This window comes from Scyliorhinus canicula, chromosome 13 (assembly GCF_902713615.1).
Source record: "Scyliorhinus canicula chromosome 13, sScyCan1.1, whole genome shotgun sequence".
NCBI classification, from domain to species: Eukaryota; Metazoa; Chordata; class Chondrichthyes; order Carcharhiniformes; family Scyliorhinidae; genus Scyliorhinus; species Scyliorhinus canicula.
The window spans coordinates 26,898,406-26,915,906 of NC_052158.1; the positions used below are offsets into that span (position 1 = coordinate 26,898,406).

At 51.5% G+C, this 17,501-nt stretch overlaps 1 protein-coding gene across 1 annotated transcript in view; it reads right to left on the reverse strand.

Annotated features, from left to right (window-relative positions):
- Positions 1-830: 830 nt before the first annotated feature.
- The window catches only part of gtf2h4 (general transcription factor IIH, polypeptide 4), a 109,875-nt gene continuing 93,204 nt past the window's right edge, over positions 831-17,501 (reverse strand). Inside the window, exons 9-11 of the mRNA XM_038815322.1 lie at positions 17,082-17,129; positions 5,452-5,530; positions 831-1,262 (exon numbers count right to left, since the gene is read on the reverse strand). Coding sequence (XP_038671250.1) covers positions 1,093-1,262; positions 5,452-5,530; positions 17,082-17,129 — 297 coding nt within the window. The 3' untranslated portion in view covers positions 831-1,092. The remainder of the gene's footprint in view (positions 1,263-5,451; positions 5,531-17,081; positions 17,130-17,501) is intronic.

A 17,501-nucleotide genomic window follows, 5' to 3' on the forward strand; every position in this document is an offset into this window, starting at 1 on the left:
AACCCACTACGCCACCATGCTGCCCAGCAAACCCTGAATTTAACTGTGTCGATGCATTTTGGTAGGACTAACAATACAAGGGAATACATAATGACCTGGAGGACGCTCGGAAGTACAGTGAACCAGAGGGTCCTCGGGGTGCATGTCCATAGATCTCTGAAGGCAGCGAAAAGGTGGTTGAGATGGCTTATGGAATACTTGCCTTTATTAGACAAGGCATAGAATATAAGAGCAGAGAGGTTATGATGGAGCTGTATAAAACTCTGGTTAGGCCCCAGCCTGAGTACTGTGTGCCGTTCTGGTCACCACACTATAGGAAGGATATGATGGCACTGGAGAGGGTGCAGAGGAGATTCACCAGGATGTTGCCTGGGCTGGGGCGTTTCAGTTATCAAGAGGAACTGGACAGGCTGGTGTTATTTTCCTTGGAGCAGAGAAGGCTGAGGGGGGGGACCTGATTGAGGTGCGTGAAATTATGAGGGACATGAATCGGATAGGTTGGAAGAAATCCTTTCACCTTAGTAGAGGAGCCAATCACCAGAGGTCATGGATTTAAGGTCAGGGGCAGGAAATCTAGAGGAGATTTGAGGAAAAAAACCTTTTTCACCCAGAGGGTGGTGGGAGTCTGGAACTCGCTGCCTGAAAGGGTGGTAGAGACGGGAACCCTCACAACATTTAAGAAGCATTTAGATGAGCTCGTGAAACGCCACAGCATACAAGGCTACCACCTGCTCGGAGTTTCGGCAGTTTCTGTTTATTTTGTTTTTAATAGCAGACCATGTTCATCTGTCGGTGTCTGACTTACCGAACGGCTGTTAAATCATCACCTCTCTTGTTTTAGGAAAGAGTTTTTCCCTCCTTCAGCTTTTATTGAATAAAAAAAACGGCACGCGACACATAGAAAGGAAAAACAAGCTCTTATTTGATCGAGTCTCTTTTCACTGCAGGCCGCCATCAGCTTCCTGCAGCGACCTGCTCCGGAACCCGGGTTAATTTGGCTGACCGACTGGGGATCCTGGTCACCAACCGGCAGCACTTGGGGCAGCCCAGGGCCTTCCCCCAGTGAGCTCTCCTTCGGTCCCCTCCTGCTTGTCAGGTATGCTTCTGCCTCTTCCAAAAACGCTTGACATCCGGGTGGCCCACAGGGGTGACGACCATTAATCTCTTGGAGGGATTCTCCCAGACAAGCACGCCCAGGTCCCGGGCGTAGTTCCGGAGTAGTTCAAAGTCCACTTGCGAGAGAAACTGGTTGTATAATACACCTAGAGAGAGAGAGAGAGAGAGAGAGAGAGGGAGGGGAGAATAAGAGCAGAAATGTTACAACATTTCCACTTCAATAAATGTCTGGCATTGGCCACAGTCAAAGTGCAGAGTGCGTGACCACCAGCCCAACTTCCACTCTGTGCAGCTTACAGAACTCTGCTGTCTTTTCCTGATCATCTGGACTGATTCCCAGTCTATTCTCCCCCAACTATCATGATCCTCACTGAGGGTGTAAGTTGTGTACGCTGCGGATTCCTCACCCTTCTATTTACCCCAATCCACACTGTACCTGACCCAGCATGTACCTCAATGCCCAGTGTACCCGTCTGTCTACCCCACACTGTGTACCTGACCCAGCAAGTACCTCAATGCCCAGTGTACCCGTCAGTCTACCCCACATTGTGTACCTGACCCAGCATGTACCTCAATGCCCAGTGTACCCGTCTGTCTACCCCAATCCACACTGTGTACCTGACCCAGCATGTACCTCAATGCCCAGTGTACCCGTCTGTCTACCCCACACTGTGTACCTGACCCAGCATGTACCTCAATGCCCAGTGTACCCGTCTGTCTACCCCACACTGTGTACCTGACCCAGCATGTACCTCAATGCCCAGTGTACCCGTCTGTCTACCCCACACTGTGTACCTGACCCAGCATGTACCTCAATGCCCAGTGTACCCGTCTGTCTACCCCACACTGTGTACCTGACCCAGCATGTACCTCAATGCCCAGTGTACCCGTCTGTCTACCCTATCCACACTGTGTACCTGACCCAGCATGTACCTCAATGCCCAGTGTACCCGTCTGTCTACCCCACACTGTGTACCTGACCCAGCATGTACCTCAATGCCCAGTGTACCCGTCTGTCTACCCAATCCACACTGTGTACCTGACCCAGCATGTACCCTCAATGCCCAGTGTACCCGTCTGTCTACCCCACACTGTGTACCTGTGACCCAGCATGTACCTCAATGCCCAGTGTACCCGTCTGTCTACCCCTATCCCCACTGTGTACCTGACCCAGCATGTACCTCAATGCCCAGTGTACCCCGTCTGTCTACCCCTATCCTCACTGTATACCTCGACCCAGCATGTACCTCAATGCCCAGTGTACCCGTCTCTATCCTCACTGTATACCCGCGACCCAGCATGTACCTCAATGCCCAGTGTACCCCGTCTGTCTACCCCAATCCACACTGTGTACCTGACCCAGCATGTACCTCAATGCCCAGTGTACCCGTCTGTCTACCTCTATCCACACTGTGTACCCGTGACCCAGCATGTACCTCAATGCCCAGTGGACCCGTCTGTCTACCCCTATCCACACTGTGTACCTGTGACCCACATGTACCTCAATGCCCAGTGTACCCGTCTGCCTACCCCTATCCACACTGTGTACCCGTGCCCAGCATGTACCTCAATGCCCAGTGTACCCGTCTGTCTACCCCTCTCCACACTGTGTACCCGTGACCCAGCATGTACCTCAATGCTCAGTGTACCCATCTGTCTACCCCACACTGTGTACCCGTGACCCAGCATGCACCTCAATGCCCAGTGTACCCATCTGTCTACCCCACACTGTGTACCTGACCCAGCATGTACCTCAATGCCCAGTGTACCCGTCTGTCTACCCCACACTGTGTACCTGACCCAGCATGTACCTCAATGCCCAGTGTATCCGTCTGTCTACCCCTATCCACATTGTGTACCTGACCCAGCAGGTACCTCAATGCCCAATGTACCCGTCTGTCTACCCCAATCCACACTGTGTACCCGTGCCCAGCATGTACCTCAATGCCCAGTGTACCCGTCTGTCTATCCCTATCCACATTGTGTACTTGACCCAGCAGGTACCTCAATGCCCAATGTACCCTTCTGCCTACCCCTATCCTCACTGTGTACCCGTGCCCAGCATGTACCTCAATGCCCAGTGTACCCATCTGTCTATCCCTATCCTCACTGTGTAACTGTGACCCAGCATGTACCTCAATGCCCAGTGTACCCGTCTGTCTACCCCAATCCTCACTGTGTACCTGACCCAGCATGTACCTCAATGCCCAGTGTACCCGTTTGTCTACCCCTATCCTCACTGTGTACCTGACCCAGCATGTACCTCAATGCCCAGTGTACCTGTCTGTCTACCCCTATCCTCACTGTGTACCCGTGCCCAGCATGTACCTCAATGCCCAGTGTACCCGTCTGTCTACCCCACACTGTGTACCCGTGCCCAGCATGTACCTCAATGCCCAGTGTACCCGTCTGTCTACCCCTATCCCCAGTGTACCCGTGACCCAGCATGTACCTCAATGCCCAGTGTACCCGTCTGTCTACCCCTATCCACACTGTGTACCTGACCCAGCATGTACCTCAATGCCCAGTGTACCCGTCTGTCTACCCCACACTGTGTACCTGACCCAGCATGTACCTCAATGCCCAGTGTACCCGTCTGTCTACCCCAATCCACACTGTGTACCTGACCCAGCATGTACCTCAATGCCCAGTGTACCCGTCTGTCTACCCCACACTGTGTACCTGTGACCCAGCATGTACCTCAATGCCCAGTGTACCCGTCTGTCTACCCCTATCCCCACTGTGTACCTGACCCAGCATGCACCTCAATGCTCAGTGTACCCGTCTGTCTACCCCTATCCTCACTGTATACCCGCGACCCAGCATGTACCTCAATGCCCAGTGTACCCCGTCTGTCTACCCCAATCCACACTGTGTACCTGACCCAGCATGTACCTCAATGCCCAGTGTACCCGTCTGTCTACCTCTATCCACACTGTGTACCCGTGACCCAGCATGTACCTCAATGCCCAGTGTACCCGTCTGTCTACCCCTATCCACACTGTGTACCTGTGACCCAGCATGTACCTCAATGCCCAGTGTACCCGTCTGCCTACCCCTATCCACACTGTGTACCCGTGCCCAGCATGTACCTCAATGCCCAGTGTACCCGTCTGTCTACCCCTATCCACACTGTGTACCCGTGACCCAGCATGTACCTCAATGCTCAGTGTACCCATCTGTCTACCCCACACTGTGTACCCGTGACCCAGCATGCACCTCAATGCCCAGTGTACCCATCTGTCTACCCCACACTGTGTACCTGACCCAGCATGTACCTCAATGCCCAGTGTACCCGTCTGTCTACCCCACACTGTGTACCTGACCCAGCATGTACCTCAATGCCCAGTGTATCCGTCTGTCTACCCCTATCCACATTGTGTACCTGACCCAGCAGGTACCTCAATGCCCAATGTACCCGTCTGTCTACCCCAATCCACACTGTGTACCCGTGCCCAGCATGTACCTCAATGCCCAGTGTACCCGTCTGTCTATCCCTATCCACATTGTGTACTTGACCCAGCAGGTACCTCAATGCCCAATGTACCCTTCTGCCTACCCCTATCCTCACTGTGTACCCGTGCCCAGCATGTACCTCAATGCCCAGTGTACCCATCTGTCTATCCCTATCCTCACTGTGTAACTGTGACCCAGCATGTACCTCAATGCCCAGTGTACCCGTCTGTCTACCCCAATCCTCACTGTGTACCTGACCCAGCATGTACCTCAATGCCCAGTGTACCCGTTTGTCTACCCCTATCCTCACTGTGTACCTGACCCAGCATGTACCTCAATGCCCAGTGTACCCGTCTGTCTACCCCTATCCTCACTGTGTACCCGTGCCCAGCATGTACCTCAATGCCCAGTGTACCCGTCTGTCTACCCCACACTGTGTACCCGTGCCCAGCATGTACCTCAATGCCCAGTGTACCCGTCTGTCTACCCCTATCCCCACTGTGTACCCGTGACCCAGCATGTACCTCAATGATCAGTGTACTCAAAGTCTAACATAACCCACTTCCTCTATATTCCCTGGCCCACACAGTTTCTCGGATACAGCATGGATCCCTATCCACATGTCCCTGAAGTATCCTTGATTCCAGTTGCATCTCCCCTCATACGTACCCATGTAACCCTTGCTTCATCCGCCATGTACGCATCCCAGCGTACCCTACGACCCTCGTGCTGTCCTGAAGCCTGCTGTATATCTCTGATTTAAGGGTAAATAAACTGTGATAACCCTCCCACCCCCTCCCAGGCCGGTCCCCTCTGTTGTACCCCCCCTCCCCATTCCCTGCTCTCAATGGGACACAACTGAAAGTAACTGGGACCCACCTTCCGTGAATTGCAGTCGGTCCCTCTCCAGTTCCCAGAGTCGGATCTGATCGGTGATTGTTGGCGGCAGCACTGGATTCTGAGGAAAAACATCAAGGCCTTGGAGAGATTGACCAGACAGAACCGGGTATGAGGGAATTTACTTACACGGAGAGATTTGTGGGCGAGGAACCTGGGATTGCTCTCCACATTTTGGGAGATTAATAGAGTTGTTCAAAATCATGAAGGCTTTTGACAAAATGATTAAGGAGGGAGAAATCTCGTCGAAGCTTTGTGCCCGGCACTCAGGGCAAACCCAAGAATGCCAAATTTCAGAAACCGGGAAACGAGAGGTCCTTGTTGCTATCTCGATGGCAAAGCCTTGGCCAATCAGAGTCGACTAGCAACAAATCAGCACCCTTTTCTCACCTCGTAAAAATCGCTGCATGGGTGTGGGTGATCTAAAATCGGAAAGAGATGTGCAATCCATAGAATCTCAGCAGTGCAGAAGGAGGCCATTCAGCCCGTGAATTCTGCACCCACCCTCCGAAACCCCTCCCCCCCCATCCTTGTAATTCTGTTCATTGATCACGGCCAATCCATCTAACCTGCACACCTTTGGACTGTGGGAGGAAACCGGAGCACCCGGAGGAAAGCCACGCAGACACGGGGAGAACGTGCAAACTCCACACAGTCACCCAAGGCCGGAACTGAACCTGGGTCCCTGGTGCTGTGAGGCAGCAGTGCTAACCAGTGTCACCATGTTGGGTCATTGGTGCTGTCTTTGCTGCTGGAGTTGAGGGGGATGTATGCTGGTGCACACCCGACCACGGCGTGGGAGGTTTATCCTGATCTCTGTGATGGTTGCAGGGCTGTGCGGAAGGAGGGGTCGTGCGCTGTTTTGGCCTGTTTGCCTGATCTTATCCTGTTTCCCCTGGGCAGCACGGTAGCATGGTGGTTAGCATAGATGCTTCACAGCTCCAGGGTCCCAGGTTCAGTTCCCGGCTGGGTCACTGTCTGTGCGGAGTCTGTTCGTCCTCCCCGTGTGTGCGTGGGTTTCCTCCGGGTGCTCCGGTTTCCTCCCACAGTCCAAAGATGTGCGGGTTAGGTGGATTGGCCATGCTAAATTGCCCGTAGTGTCCTAAAAAGTAATGTTAAGGAGGGGTGGGGTTGTTGGGTTACGGGTATAGGGTGGATACGTGAGTTTGAGTAGGGTGATCATTGCTCGGCACAACATCGAGGGCCGAAGGGCCTGTTCTGTGCTGTACTGTTCTATGTTCTCGCTTGGTCTGTGGTGGGGCAATGAGGGTATCTACTTTTGTTTATGATGGTGTTCAGCCAATTGTGATGTTGTTCTCCTGTCCATACTGCACTCGTGCGGGTTAAGCCCTTTCTCTTTTTTCCCCTTTCCTTGTTTTGTACGCTGTATTATTTATTATAGAATAGTACAGCACAGAACAGGCCCTGTAACTTTGTTGCGTTATTTTATAAAATGTAAAATCAAAAAAAAAAGACTTGAAAATAAATCGCTGCGATCCTTTGAAATTTGGCATTCTTGTGTTTGTACCGATGAGCGGGGAACGAAAAAGTGTCGACATGTCTCACTTTTGAGCGATATTCAAGTCTTGTACAACCAAGAGACTGCTTCCAGAGGCAGTAAGGCTCTGTAACGGGAGGCCACGGACTGAAACTGGCCAATGAGAGAACCAGAGGGGAGGAGAGGGTTTACAAAAATTATTTTCAAGCAACGGGTTGTCGTGAGGGCATATTCCGCCTCAAAGGAAGTTGGAAGCAGATTTGAGGGCAGCTTCCAAAAGTGAGAGGAATATCTGCAGGGACTAAGGGGGAAGAGCAGGTGGCTCGTTGGAAGCTTTTTCAAGAGGCAGCACAGGCAGAAGGGCTGAATGGCTCCTCCTGTATTGACAAGCCTGATGGAAAGCACATCAAAAATAACGGCGACGCTGTGGGCTCAGTGGATAGCCCTGTTGCCTCACGGCGCAGAGGTCCTGGGTTCGATCCTGGCATCGGGTCACTCTCCGTATGGAGTTTGCACTCCTTTGGACTGAACTGGGCAACAAGAGGGCACAAAGGGCAGAAGGTAAATGATTGAGAGCAGAGGAAGAAGGGAGATGGTTGGAAGCAGAGGGAGAGGAAGAAGGGAGATGGTTGGAAGCAGAGGGAGAGGGGGAAGGGAGATGGTTGGGAGCAGAGGGAGGAGGGAGATGGTTGGGAGCAGAGGAAGAAGGGAGATGGTTGGGAGAAGGTGGATGGTTGTGAGCAGAGGGAGAAGGGAGATGGTTGGGAGCAGAGGAAGAAGGGGGATGGTTGGGAGCAGAGGGAGGAGGGAGATGGTTGGGAGCAGAGGGAGGAGGAAGATGGTTGGGAGCAAAGGGAGAAGGGAGATGGTTGGGAGCAGAGGGAGAAGGGAGATGGTTGGGAGCAGAGGGAGGAGGTGGATGGTTGGGAGCAGAGGGAGAAGGGAGATGGTTGGGAGCAGAGGGAGAAGGGAGATGGTTGGGAGCAGAGGGAGGAGGAAGATGGTTGGGAGCAAAGGGAGAAGGGAGATGGTTGGGAGCAGAGGGAGGAGGTGGATGGTTGGAGGCAGAGGGAGGAGGGAGATGGTTGGGAGCAGAGGGAGAAGGGAGATGGTTGGGAGCGAAGGGAGATGGTTGGGAGCAGAGGGAGAAGGTGGATGGTTGGAGGCAGAGGGAGGAGGAAGATGGTTGGGAGCAGAGGGAGAAGGTGGATGGTTGGAGGCAGAGGGAGGAGGGAGATGGTTGGGAGCAGAGGGAGAAGGGAGATGGTTGGGAGCAGAGGGAGAAGGTGGATGGTTGGAGGCAGAGGGAGGAGGGAGATGGTTGGGAGCAGAGGGAGAAGGGAGATGGTTGGGAGCAGAGGGAGGAGGTAGACGGTGGGGAGCAGGAAGTTTGGGATGAAGTGAACGTCAATCCCAGTGAATCTGCAGCGAGCAGAGGGGGCTGGGTCATTGAATGTATTCAAGGCAGAGGTTGACAGATGTTTGGTGGACAGATGTTTGATGGACAAGGGCATCAAGGTGCTGTGGGGCAGACAGGAAGGTGGAGGAAAGACCACGCTTACCGGTCAGCTCTGACCTCACTGGAATGAGGGGCTGAATGGCCTGGCCCAGTTCAGAAACCCTACGTTCTGATGAATTGTAGTATTGAACACTATTTCGTCACTTTTGTAAGTAGTGACTGGGACGGCTTGATTGAGTGCTAGAGATGAAGACTTCTGTTTGTATACGTCTTGCGCAGACTGAGCATGTCCCGAAACACTTTCCAACAGAGACTGCAGTTGAGTGGCTGTGATGTGGGAAATGAAGCATCCATGTTACAGACAGGCCAGCCACCACATGGATCTGGGATAATGTGTGGACCGATATAAGAACTAGGAGCAGGAGTAGGCCATCTGGCCCCTCGAGCCTGCTCCGCCATTCAATTAGATCATGGCTGATCTTTTGTGGACTCAGCTCCACTTTCCGGCCCGAACACCATAACCCTTAATCCCTTTATTCTTCAAAAAACTATCTATCTTTACCTTAAAAACATGTAATGAAGGAGCCTCAACTGCTTCACTGGGCAAGGAATTCCATAGATTCACAACCCTTTGGGTGAAGAAGTTCCTCCTAAACTCAGTCCTAAATCTACTTCCCCTTATTTTGAGGCTATGTCCCCTAGTTCTGCTGTCACCCGCCAGTGGAAACAACCTGCCCGCATTTATCCTATCTATTCCCTTCATAATTTTAAATGTTTCTATAAGATCCCCCCTCATCCTTCTAAATTCCAACGAGTACAGTCGCAGTCTACTCAACCTCTCCTCATAATCCAACCCCTTCAGCTCTGGGATTAACCTAGTGAATCTCCTCTGCACACCCTCCAGCGCCAGTACGTCCTTTCTCAAGTAAGGAGACCAAAACTGAACACAATACTCCAGGTGTGGCCGCACTAACACGTTATACAATTGCAACATAACCTCCCTAGTCTTAAACTCCATCCCTCTAGCAATGAAGGACAAAATTCCATTTGCCTTCTTAATCACCTGTTGCACTTGTAAACCAACCTTCTGTGACTCATGCACTAGCACACCCAAGTCTCTCTGAACAGCGGCATGCTTTAATATTTTATCGTTTAAATAATAATCCCGTTTGCTGTTATTCCTACCAAAATGGATAACCTCACATTTGTCAACATTGTATTCCATCTGCCAGACCCTAGCCCATTCACTTAACCTATCCAAATCCCTCTGCAGACTTCCAGTATCCTCTGCACTTTTCGCTTTACCACTCATCTTAGTGTCATCTGCAAACTTGGACACATTGCCCTTGGTCCCCAACTCCAAATCATCTATGTAAATTGTGAACAATTGTGGGCCCAACACGGATCCCTGAGGGACACCACTAGCTACTGATTGCCAACCAGAGAAACATCCATTTATCCCAACTCTTGCTTTCTATTAATTAACCAATCCTCTATCCATGCTACTACTTTACCCTTAATGCCATGCATCTTTATCGTATGCAGCAACCTTTTGTGTGGCACCTTGTCAAAGGCTTTCTGGAAATCCAGATATACCACATCCATCGGCTCCCCGTTATCTACTGCACTGGTAATGTCCTCAAAAAATTACACTAAATTAGTTAGGCATGACCTGCCCTTTACGAACTCATGCTGCGTCTGCCCAATGGGACAATTTCTATCCAGATGCCTCGCTATTTCTTCCTTGATGATAGATTCCAGCATCTTCCCTACTACCGAAGTTAAGCTCACTGGCCTATAATTTCCTGCTTTCTGCCTACCTCCTTTTTTAAACAGTGGCGTCACGTTTGCTAATTTCCAATCCACCGGGACCACCCCAGAGTCTAGTGAATTTCGGTAAATTATCACTAGTGCACCTGCAATTTCCCTAGCCATCTCTTTTAGCACTCTGGGATGCATTCCATCAGGGCCAGGAGACTTGTCTATCTTTAGTCCCATTAGCTTGCCCATCACTCCCTCCTTAGTGATAACAATCCTCTCAAGGTCCTCACCTGTCATAGCCTCGTTTCTATCAGTCGCTGGCATGTTATTTGTGTCTTCCACTGTGAAGACCGACCCAAAAAACCTGTTCAGTTCCTCAGCCATTTCCTCATTTCCCATTATTAAAACTCCCTTCTCATCCTCTAAAGGACCAATATTTACCTTAGCCACTCTTTTTTGTCTTACATATTTGTAAAAACTGTTACTGTCTGTTTTTATATTCTGAGCAAGTTTACTCTCATACTCTATCTTACTCTTCTTTATAGCTTTTTTAGTAGCTTTCTGTTGCCCCCTAAAGATTTCCCAGTCCTCTAATCTCCCAGCAATCTTTGCCACTTTATATGCTTTTTCCTTCAATTTGATACTCTCCCTTATTTCCTTAGATATCCACGGTCGATTTTCCCTCTTTCTTCCGTCCTTCCTTTTTGTTGGTATAAACCTTTGCTGAGCACTGTGAAAAATCGCTTGGAAGGTTCTCCACTGTTCCTCAACTGTTCCACCATAAAGTCTTAGCTCCCAGTCTACCTTAGCTAGTTCTTCTCTCGTCCCCTTGTAATCTCCTTTGTTTAAACACAAAACACTAGTATTTGATTTTACTTTCTCACCCTCCATCTGTATTTTAAATTCCACCATATTGTGATCGCTCCTTCCGAGAGGATCCCTAACTATGAGATCATGAATCAATCCTGTCTCATTACACAGGACAAGATCGAGGACCGCTTGTTCCCTCGTAGGTTCCATTACATACTGTTCTAGGAAACTATCGCAGATACATTCTATAAACTCCTCCTCAAGGTTGCCTTGACCGACCTGGTTAAACCAATCGACATGTAGATATGGAGCAGGAACAGGCAGGGACCGGCCAGGGCCCAGCTTCCCCCATTCCGCAACATACAACTGTCACCACAACGTTCGGAGGAATATTTTTGCGGAGCTGTGTGAAGCGCAGGACATTTATGGCTCAAAAGTAGTTTGAAGCAGAGACCCTACTCCCCCATTGTGGGTAGCAAGGTAGCACAGTGGTTAGCACAATTGCTTCACAGCTCCAGGGTCCCAGGTTCGATTCCCGGCTTGGGTCACTGTCTGTGTGGAGTCTGTGTGGAGTCTGCATGTTCTCCCCGTGTGTGCGTGGGTTATCTCCGGGTGCTCCGGTTTCCTCCCACAGTCCAAAGATGTGCAGGTTAGGTGGATTGGCCATGATAAATTGCCCTTAGTGTCCAAAATTGCCCTGAGTGTTGGGTGGGGTTACTGGGTTATGGGGATAGGGTGGAGCAGTGAGCTTGGGTAGGGTGCTCTTTTCACGAGCCGGTGCATACTCGATGGGCCGAATGGCCACCTCCTGTATTGTAAATTCTATGTATGCCTTTGAAGGGAAAGTTGCATAAATATTTCAAGCAGAGGGCAATGAATGGGCTGCGGGAAGAGGGAGGAATAACCAGAGTTTCCCGAGTGTCAATCCTGCACAGACCCCCTATGCGCGCTTCTGTAATTAATGTCGATTGTAGGAAGGGAAAGGCAGCATCTAAGAGTTTCCTGACGTAAGGCAAGGAAGGAGCAGACACTGGCCCTTCGGCCCATCGAGTCTGCTTAACCCTGTCTCTCTCAGCCTTGAACACACTTAACGATCCAGCCTCTGCAGCTCTCTGCAGTAAAGAATTCCACAGATTCACTACCTTCGGAGTAAATATATTTCTCCTCATCTCAGATTAAGGGAAGACAGAGATGAGGAGGAATCTATTTTCTCCATTAATTCAATGACCCGGCCCCCACGGATTCACTGGGATCGACGTTCACTTCATGCCAAACTCCCGGCTCCCAACCATCTACCTTCTTCCCCTGTTACAAGGTTATATGTATGAAACAGTTAAAAGAAGTCTCATTGTCTCCCAGGGTGCGACGGTAGAAATGCACCCTTTTCCCCTGCTTCTGGTCACAATCCACTTAGTGCCACCCCTCCCTCGCTCCCACCTGCCCCCCCAGTGTGAGGAGGGTTGGGGGGGTGACGTCTGCTTTGGCTGTGACACGTCCAGCATTGAGGTAACCTCTGGGGCCCACACGTGAAGAATGATCTCTTCGGGCTAAGTGCTTCTGGTCCGAGACTCCCCCACAGTGGAAACGCCCTCTTCCCATCCACCCTGTCAAACCCCCTGAGGATCTGATCTGTCTCAGTAAGGCCACCTCTCATTCTTCTAAACCGCAGTGAGTACAGGCCCAGCCTGCTCAACCCTCCTTACCCGGGATCAACCGCGTGAACCTTCTCTGGACTGCCTCCAATGCCAGTAGATCTTTCCTTAGGTAAGGGTGCCAAAACGGTTCAAAGTTTCCCACTGTGGTCTAACTAGTACTCAGGACGTCCCTATTTTTATACTGTATTCCCTTCGAACTAACGGCTTACCATGTTGCGCTTGGGAGGTATGTCTTTGGCTGGCCAGGTGAGGAAATGTTGCAGGACTCCAGATGTCCACTGCCTCCTACCTTCTATTCTGTCACCCTGGGAACAAAGGATCGTGCGGTACCCGGCCTTAGGTCATAAATCCCAACAACCCCTCACCGCCCCACCCATCCCCAGGGACGAGCTCAGGGCCACAACAGAAGGGGGGGGGGGGGCGGGTAGAGACGATCAAAAGGTATGGTAGAGTGGAAACCCTAACACACAGATGGGGAAAGTAACACCAATCACCCCAACCTCTCGTGTCAGCAGTATGCCTGTTACATTGCTAAGACGTCAAGGTGAAGGGAATTGTTTTGATTAGGTGTTCAGAGCACATATAAAGGGAGACTGCCGGGACAAAGGGAGAGCGGGCAGGAAGCAGCGTGACGCTGCATTCTGTAAACTAACCCATCATCGAGAAAAGTAATGAGTGTCTCGTCCTCACACTTCACCAAACGACTTGGAACTGATTTAATGCCCCCCCCACCAACCCAGCACCATTATGGGTGACCCTCCGGAATGATGGGCGTGTGAGGGGGTCCGAGCAAGAAGACTAATGCTTCAATTATTTTCCGAATTGTAACCGGTTTCCCATCAATGGCAGGCAACCGACTCCCGGATGTCCTGTAAACCGGGTACGGGGGGGGGGGGGGGGGGGGGGGGGGGGGGGGGGGGGGGGGGGGGGGGGGGAGATGCAGGGAACTGAGCTTCATCGGGCACTGACGGAGATGCACCTGGCATTGCTGGATGAGCCAAACCCTCCCGCCGCACGGCACAATGTCCACCACTGGGTGGTGCTCTTGCACTGCAGCCTGGTTTGTAACTGCATATTCGATCACAGGCCCAGGCACAGCGCCAGAAGCCACTCTGCGCAGCAGTAAACGTGGGGAGAGGCCAGCAACGTGGTACAGGGCGCATTATGCCCCCCCCTGGGCTTTCTTTCCCCTCTCTTTTAAGTTATTGGTTTGAGTTTGTGACAGTACCTCGGTGCTGGCCTGCGCCTCTCATCCTTTCCGCTGAGACTGACAACACTGGGTTTATGTACCTACAAGCAGGAGGCCATTCGACCCACCAGGACCATGCCAGCTCGTTGATAGTGCTTTCCAATTTAGTCCCGTTCTCCTCAGCCTGCTGTATTTTCCCCATTCAAGTGTTTATCCGATGTCCACTCCAAAGCCTTTTTAAATTTAATTTAAATCAATCCGCAAGGCGATGCTGCTGCGAGCCAGGGCAGTGTTTCTGTTTTATGCTCGAGAAGGTGATGGTGGGCCACCTTCTTGGATTGCCGCAGTCCGTTTGGCAAAGGCCCTTTAACCCACTCTGCTGGTGGGGGGGGGGGGTCCAGGGGTTTGAGCCAGGGAAGACGAGGGGATGGCCAATGTAATGTCAGAGAGGTGTGTGACTGGGTGGAGGTCTTGCAGCCAATGGTGCGCCCAGGCGCCTGCCGCATTCGTCTTCCTTGGCAATAGAGGCCAACCTGTTCGGGAGGTCCTGTCGTCGAGAAACAACGAATCGCCACAGCTCAGGAGGCCATTCAGCCCATCGAGTCTGCACCGACCCTCTGAAACAGCACTCTATCTAGACCCACTCCCACGCCCCCATCTCCGTGACACCATAACCCCATCCAGCCGGCACATCCCTGGACATTAAAGGGATAATTTAGCGTGGCCAATCCACCCAACCTGCACATCTTGGGACTGTGGGAGGAAACCGGGGCACCCGGAGGAAACCCACGCCGACACGGGAGAGAACGTGCAGACTCCGCAGACACTGAAATCAGAATCGAACCCGGGTCCCTGGCGCTGTGAGGCAGCAGTGTTGACCATTGTGCCGCCCTAAGGCACTGGGGTCTTCTCGGCGCGCCTGGGGCTGGAACAAAGCGGGTGTGACTGACGCCCAGCCGAGGGCCACGCGCGGGAAGAGGCCAGAACCCTCACCCACATGGGTCCCTTGAGGGCCCACCACCAAATTAGCTCCCGTGTGCAGAGAACAAGTCATCATAAGGGGTGGGCAACAACAATGCAACTTTACAAGCAAAATGCAAGTTGTGTGGATTTTATTTAATACAGGCCGAAGATAAATATTAGTTTGTTTTGAGAAGGTAACTGTGATGCTTTTATACAGCACTTTGGAATGTTTCAAGAAAGTTCTCTTCGAACGAATGTTTATAAGATGAAAATACCTTGGATTCTGGAATTAATTGCTAATGTACAAAGAACAAAGAAAAGTACATTGAGGGTGGTAGATATAGGACAGATGTCAGAGGCAGTTTCTTTACTCAGAGAGTAGTAGGGGTGTGGAACGCCCTGCTTGCAACAGTAGTAGACTCGCCAACTTTAAGGGCATTTAAGTGGTCACTGGATAGACATACGGATGAAAATGGAATAGTGTAGGTCAGATAGGCTTCAGATGGTTTCACAGGTCGGCGCAACATCGAGGGTGAAGGGCCCGTACTGCGCTGTAATGTTCTATGTACGGCACAGGAGCAGGCCCTTCGGCCCTCCAAGCCTGTACCGACCATGCTGCCCGTCTAAACTAAAATCTTCTACACTTCCTGGGTCCGTATCCCTCTATTCCCATCCTATTCATGTATTTGTCAAGATGCCCCTTAAATGTCACTATCGTCCCTGCTTCCACCACCTCCTCCGGCAGCCAGTTCCAGGCACCCACTACCCTCTGTGTAAAATACTTACCCCGTACATCTCCTCCAAACCTTGCCCCTCGCACCTTAAACCTATGCCCCCTAGTAATTGACCCCTCTACCCTGGGAAAAAGCCTCTGTCTAGCCACTCCGTCTATGCCCCTCATAATCTTGTAGACCTGATTGTAGACCTGTATTGATGCATGGGGACGGCAGTGGTCTAGTGGTATGGTCGCTGGACTAGGAACCCAGAGACAATGCTCTGGGAACCCGGGTGTTATCCCAACACGGCAGACAGTGAAATTTGAATTTAAAAAGAATCTCACGATGACGATGAAGCCATTGCCGCTTGTCGCAAAAACCCTTCTGGCTCACGAATAAAAACCTGCCAACCTTACCCGGTCTGGCCTACACGTGACTCCAGATTCACAGCACTGCGTTCGACTCGTAAAGGCCCCTCTGAAATGTCTGGGCATTCAGCAATTATGTTACATGACGATATTATATTATCAAATTATATTAATAATAAAATTTAATGCTTAGCAGGGAAAATGCAGCTCTTATCAACAGGTTTTGTGGTTTCTGAGGAGTTTTGTTTGCTCTGGTAAGAAATGGGTGGTGGACCGTGGAGGGGGTAGATAGGTCCCCGGGATGAGGGGGTTGTCTGATGCTGAGAGGCTGAGTAAATAGGACTTACCGCTTATATTCTCAAGTTTCGAAGAGTGAGAGGGGATCTCAATGAAATCTGCATAGAATTCGGAAGGGGCTTTGATAGGGTAGACGTAGGTCAAAGAATCAAAATTAAAAAGGGGGGGGGGCCCAACCACACAGGATAAGGGGGGGGGGTGTGGGAGACGATCGTTAAGGACTGAGATGAGGTTGAATTACTTCACCGGGAGGGATTACTTCTACCTGAGGGGGGGTCGTGGGTATCCGGCTCCATCACTGAATATATTTCAGGCCGGTGAGGAAAGGCTCTCTCAGGGCAGGAAAACGGGAGTTAAAAGCCCACCATCTGCCCACGGATAGGCCGCAGGATCTATTCCTGCTGTGGTTCCTCGTGCTTCGTGTCCAACCTGCGCCATGGATGGACACACAAGTCTGAGAAGCACTTTGTCCGAAGAGATCATTCTTCACGTGTGGGCACCAGAGGTTACCTCAATGCTGGACGAGTCACAGCCAAAGCAGACGCCACCCCCTCCGCCGACACTCCACACGCACTGGGGAGCAGGTGGGGGGGGGGGAGGGGGTGGGGCGCCAAGTGGATAGCGACCAGAAGCAGGGGAAAAGGGTGAATTTCTACCCTTCACAACTGGGAGAATGAGACTTCTTTTTCCTGTTCCATACATATAATCTTGTTTTCTTTATATTAAAAAAAAGGCGGTTCCGGCAGAGGGATAAACTGCGGAGGGTCCCCCCACTCCACCCCTCCCTTCGCCCCTCTCCGAACCGGGCTCTGCTGGTCTGGGTAGCCATAGTGGCTGCCGAGTGCGGTCACTGACCTGTCGGGACGGATGCCCGCCGGTTACTGCCATCGACTTACCTCCTTCATCATCACGGAGTGCGCTCTCGTCCGTAGGAAGTGAATAATCTGGAGAAAGGACAAAGCACAGACTTCATTTCAAACTGGGGAAGGTTTGGGAAGGCCGGGATCCTGCACCTCTATAAAGAAAGACAGGCTTGCATTTGGAGAGCTCCTTTCATGACCGGAGCACCCCCCCCCCTCCCCCAAAGCTCTCCGCAGGCAAGTAGCTGCTTGTCCAACGGCACCGACTGTTGTGATGCAGGGAACGCGGCAGCCAATCCGCACAAAACAAGCTGCCACCAACGGGCATTGTGCTAATGCTGCCACGGCAATCTGTGCCTGACCAGATTCATCTGCTTTTGGATTGGTTTCTTCAGCTCCGGCCTGTGCACGTTCCAGCTGTACACCTGTCTGTACCATGTGTGTGTGTCAGTACAG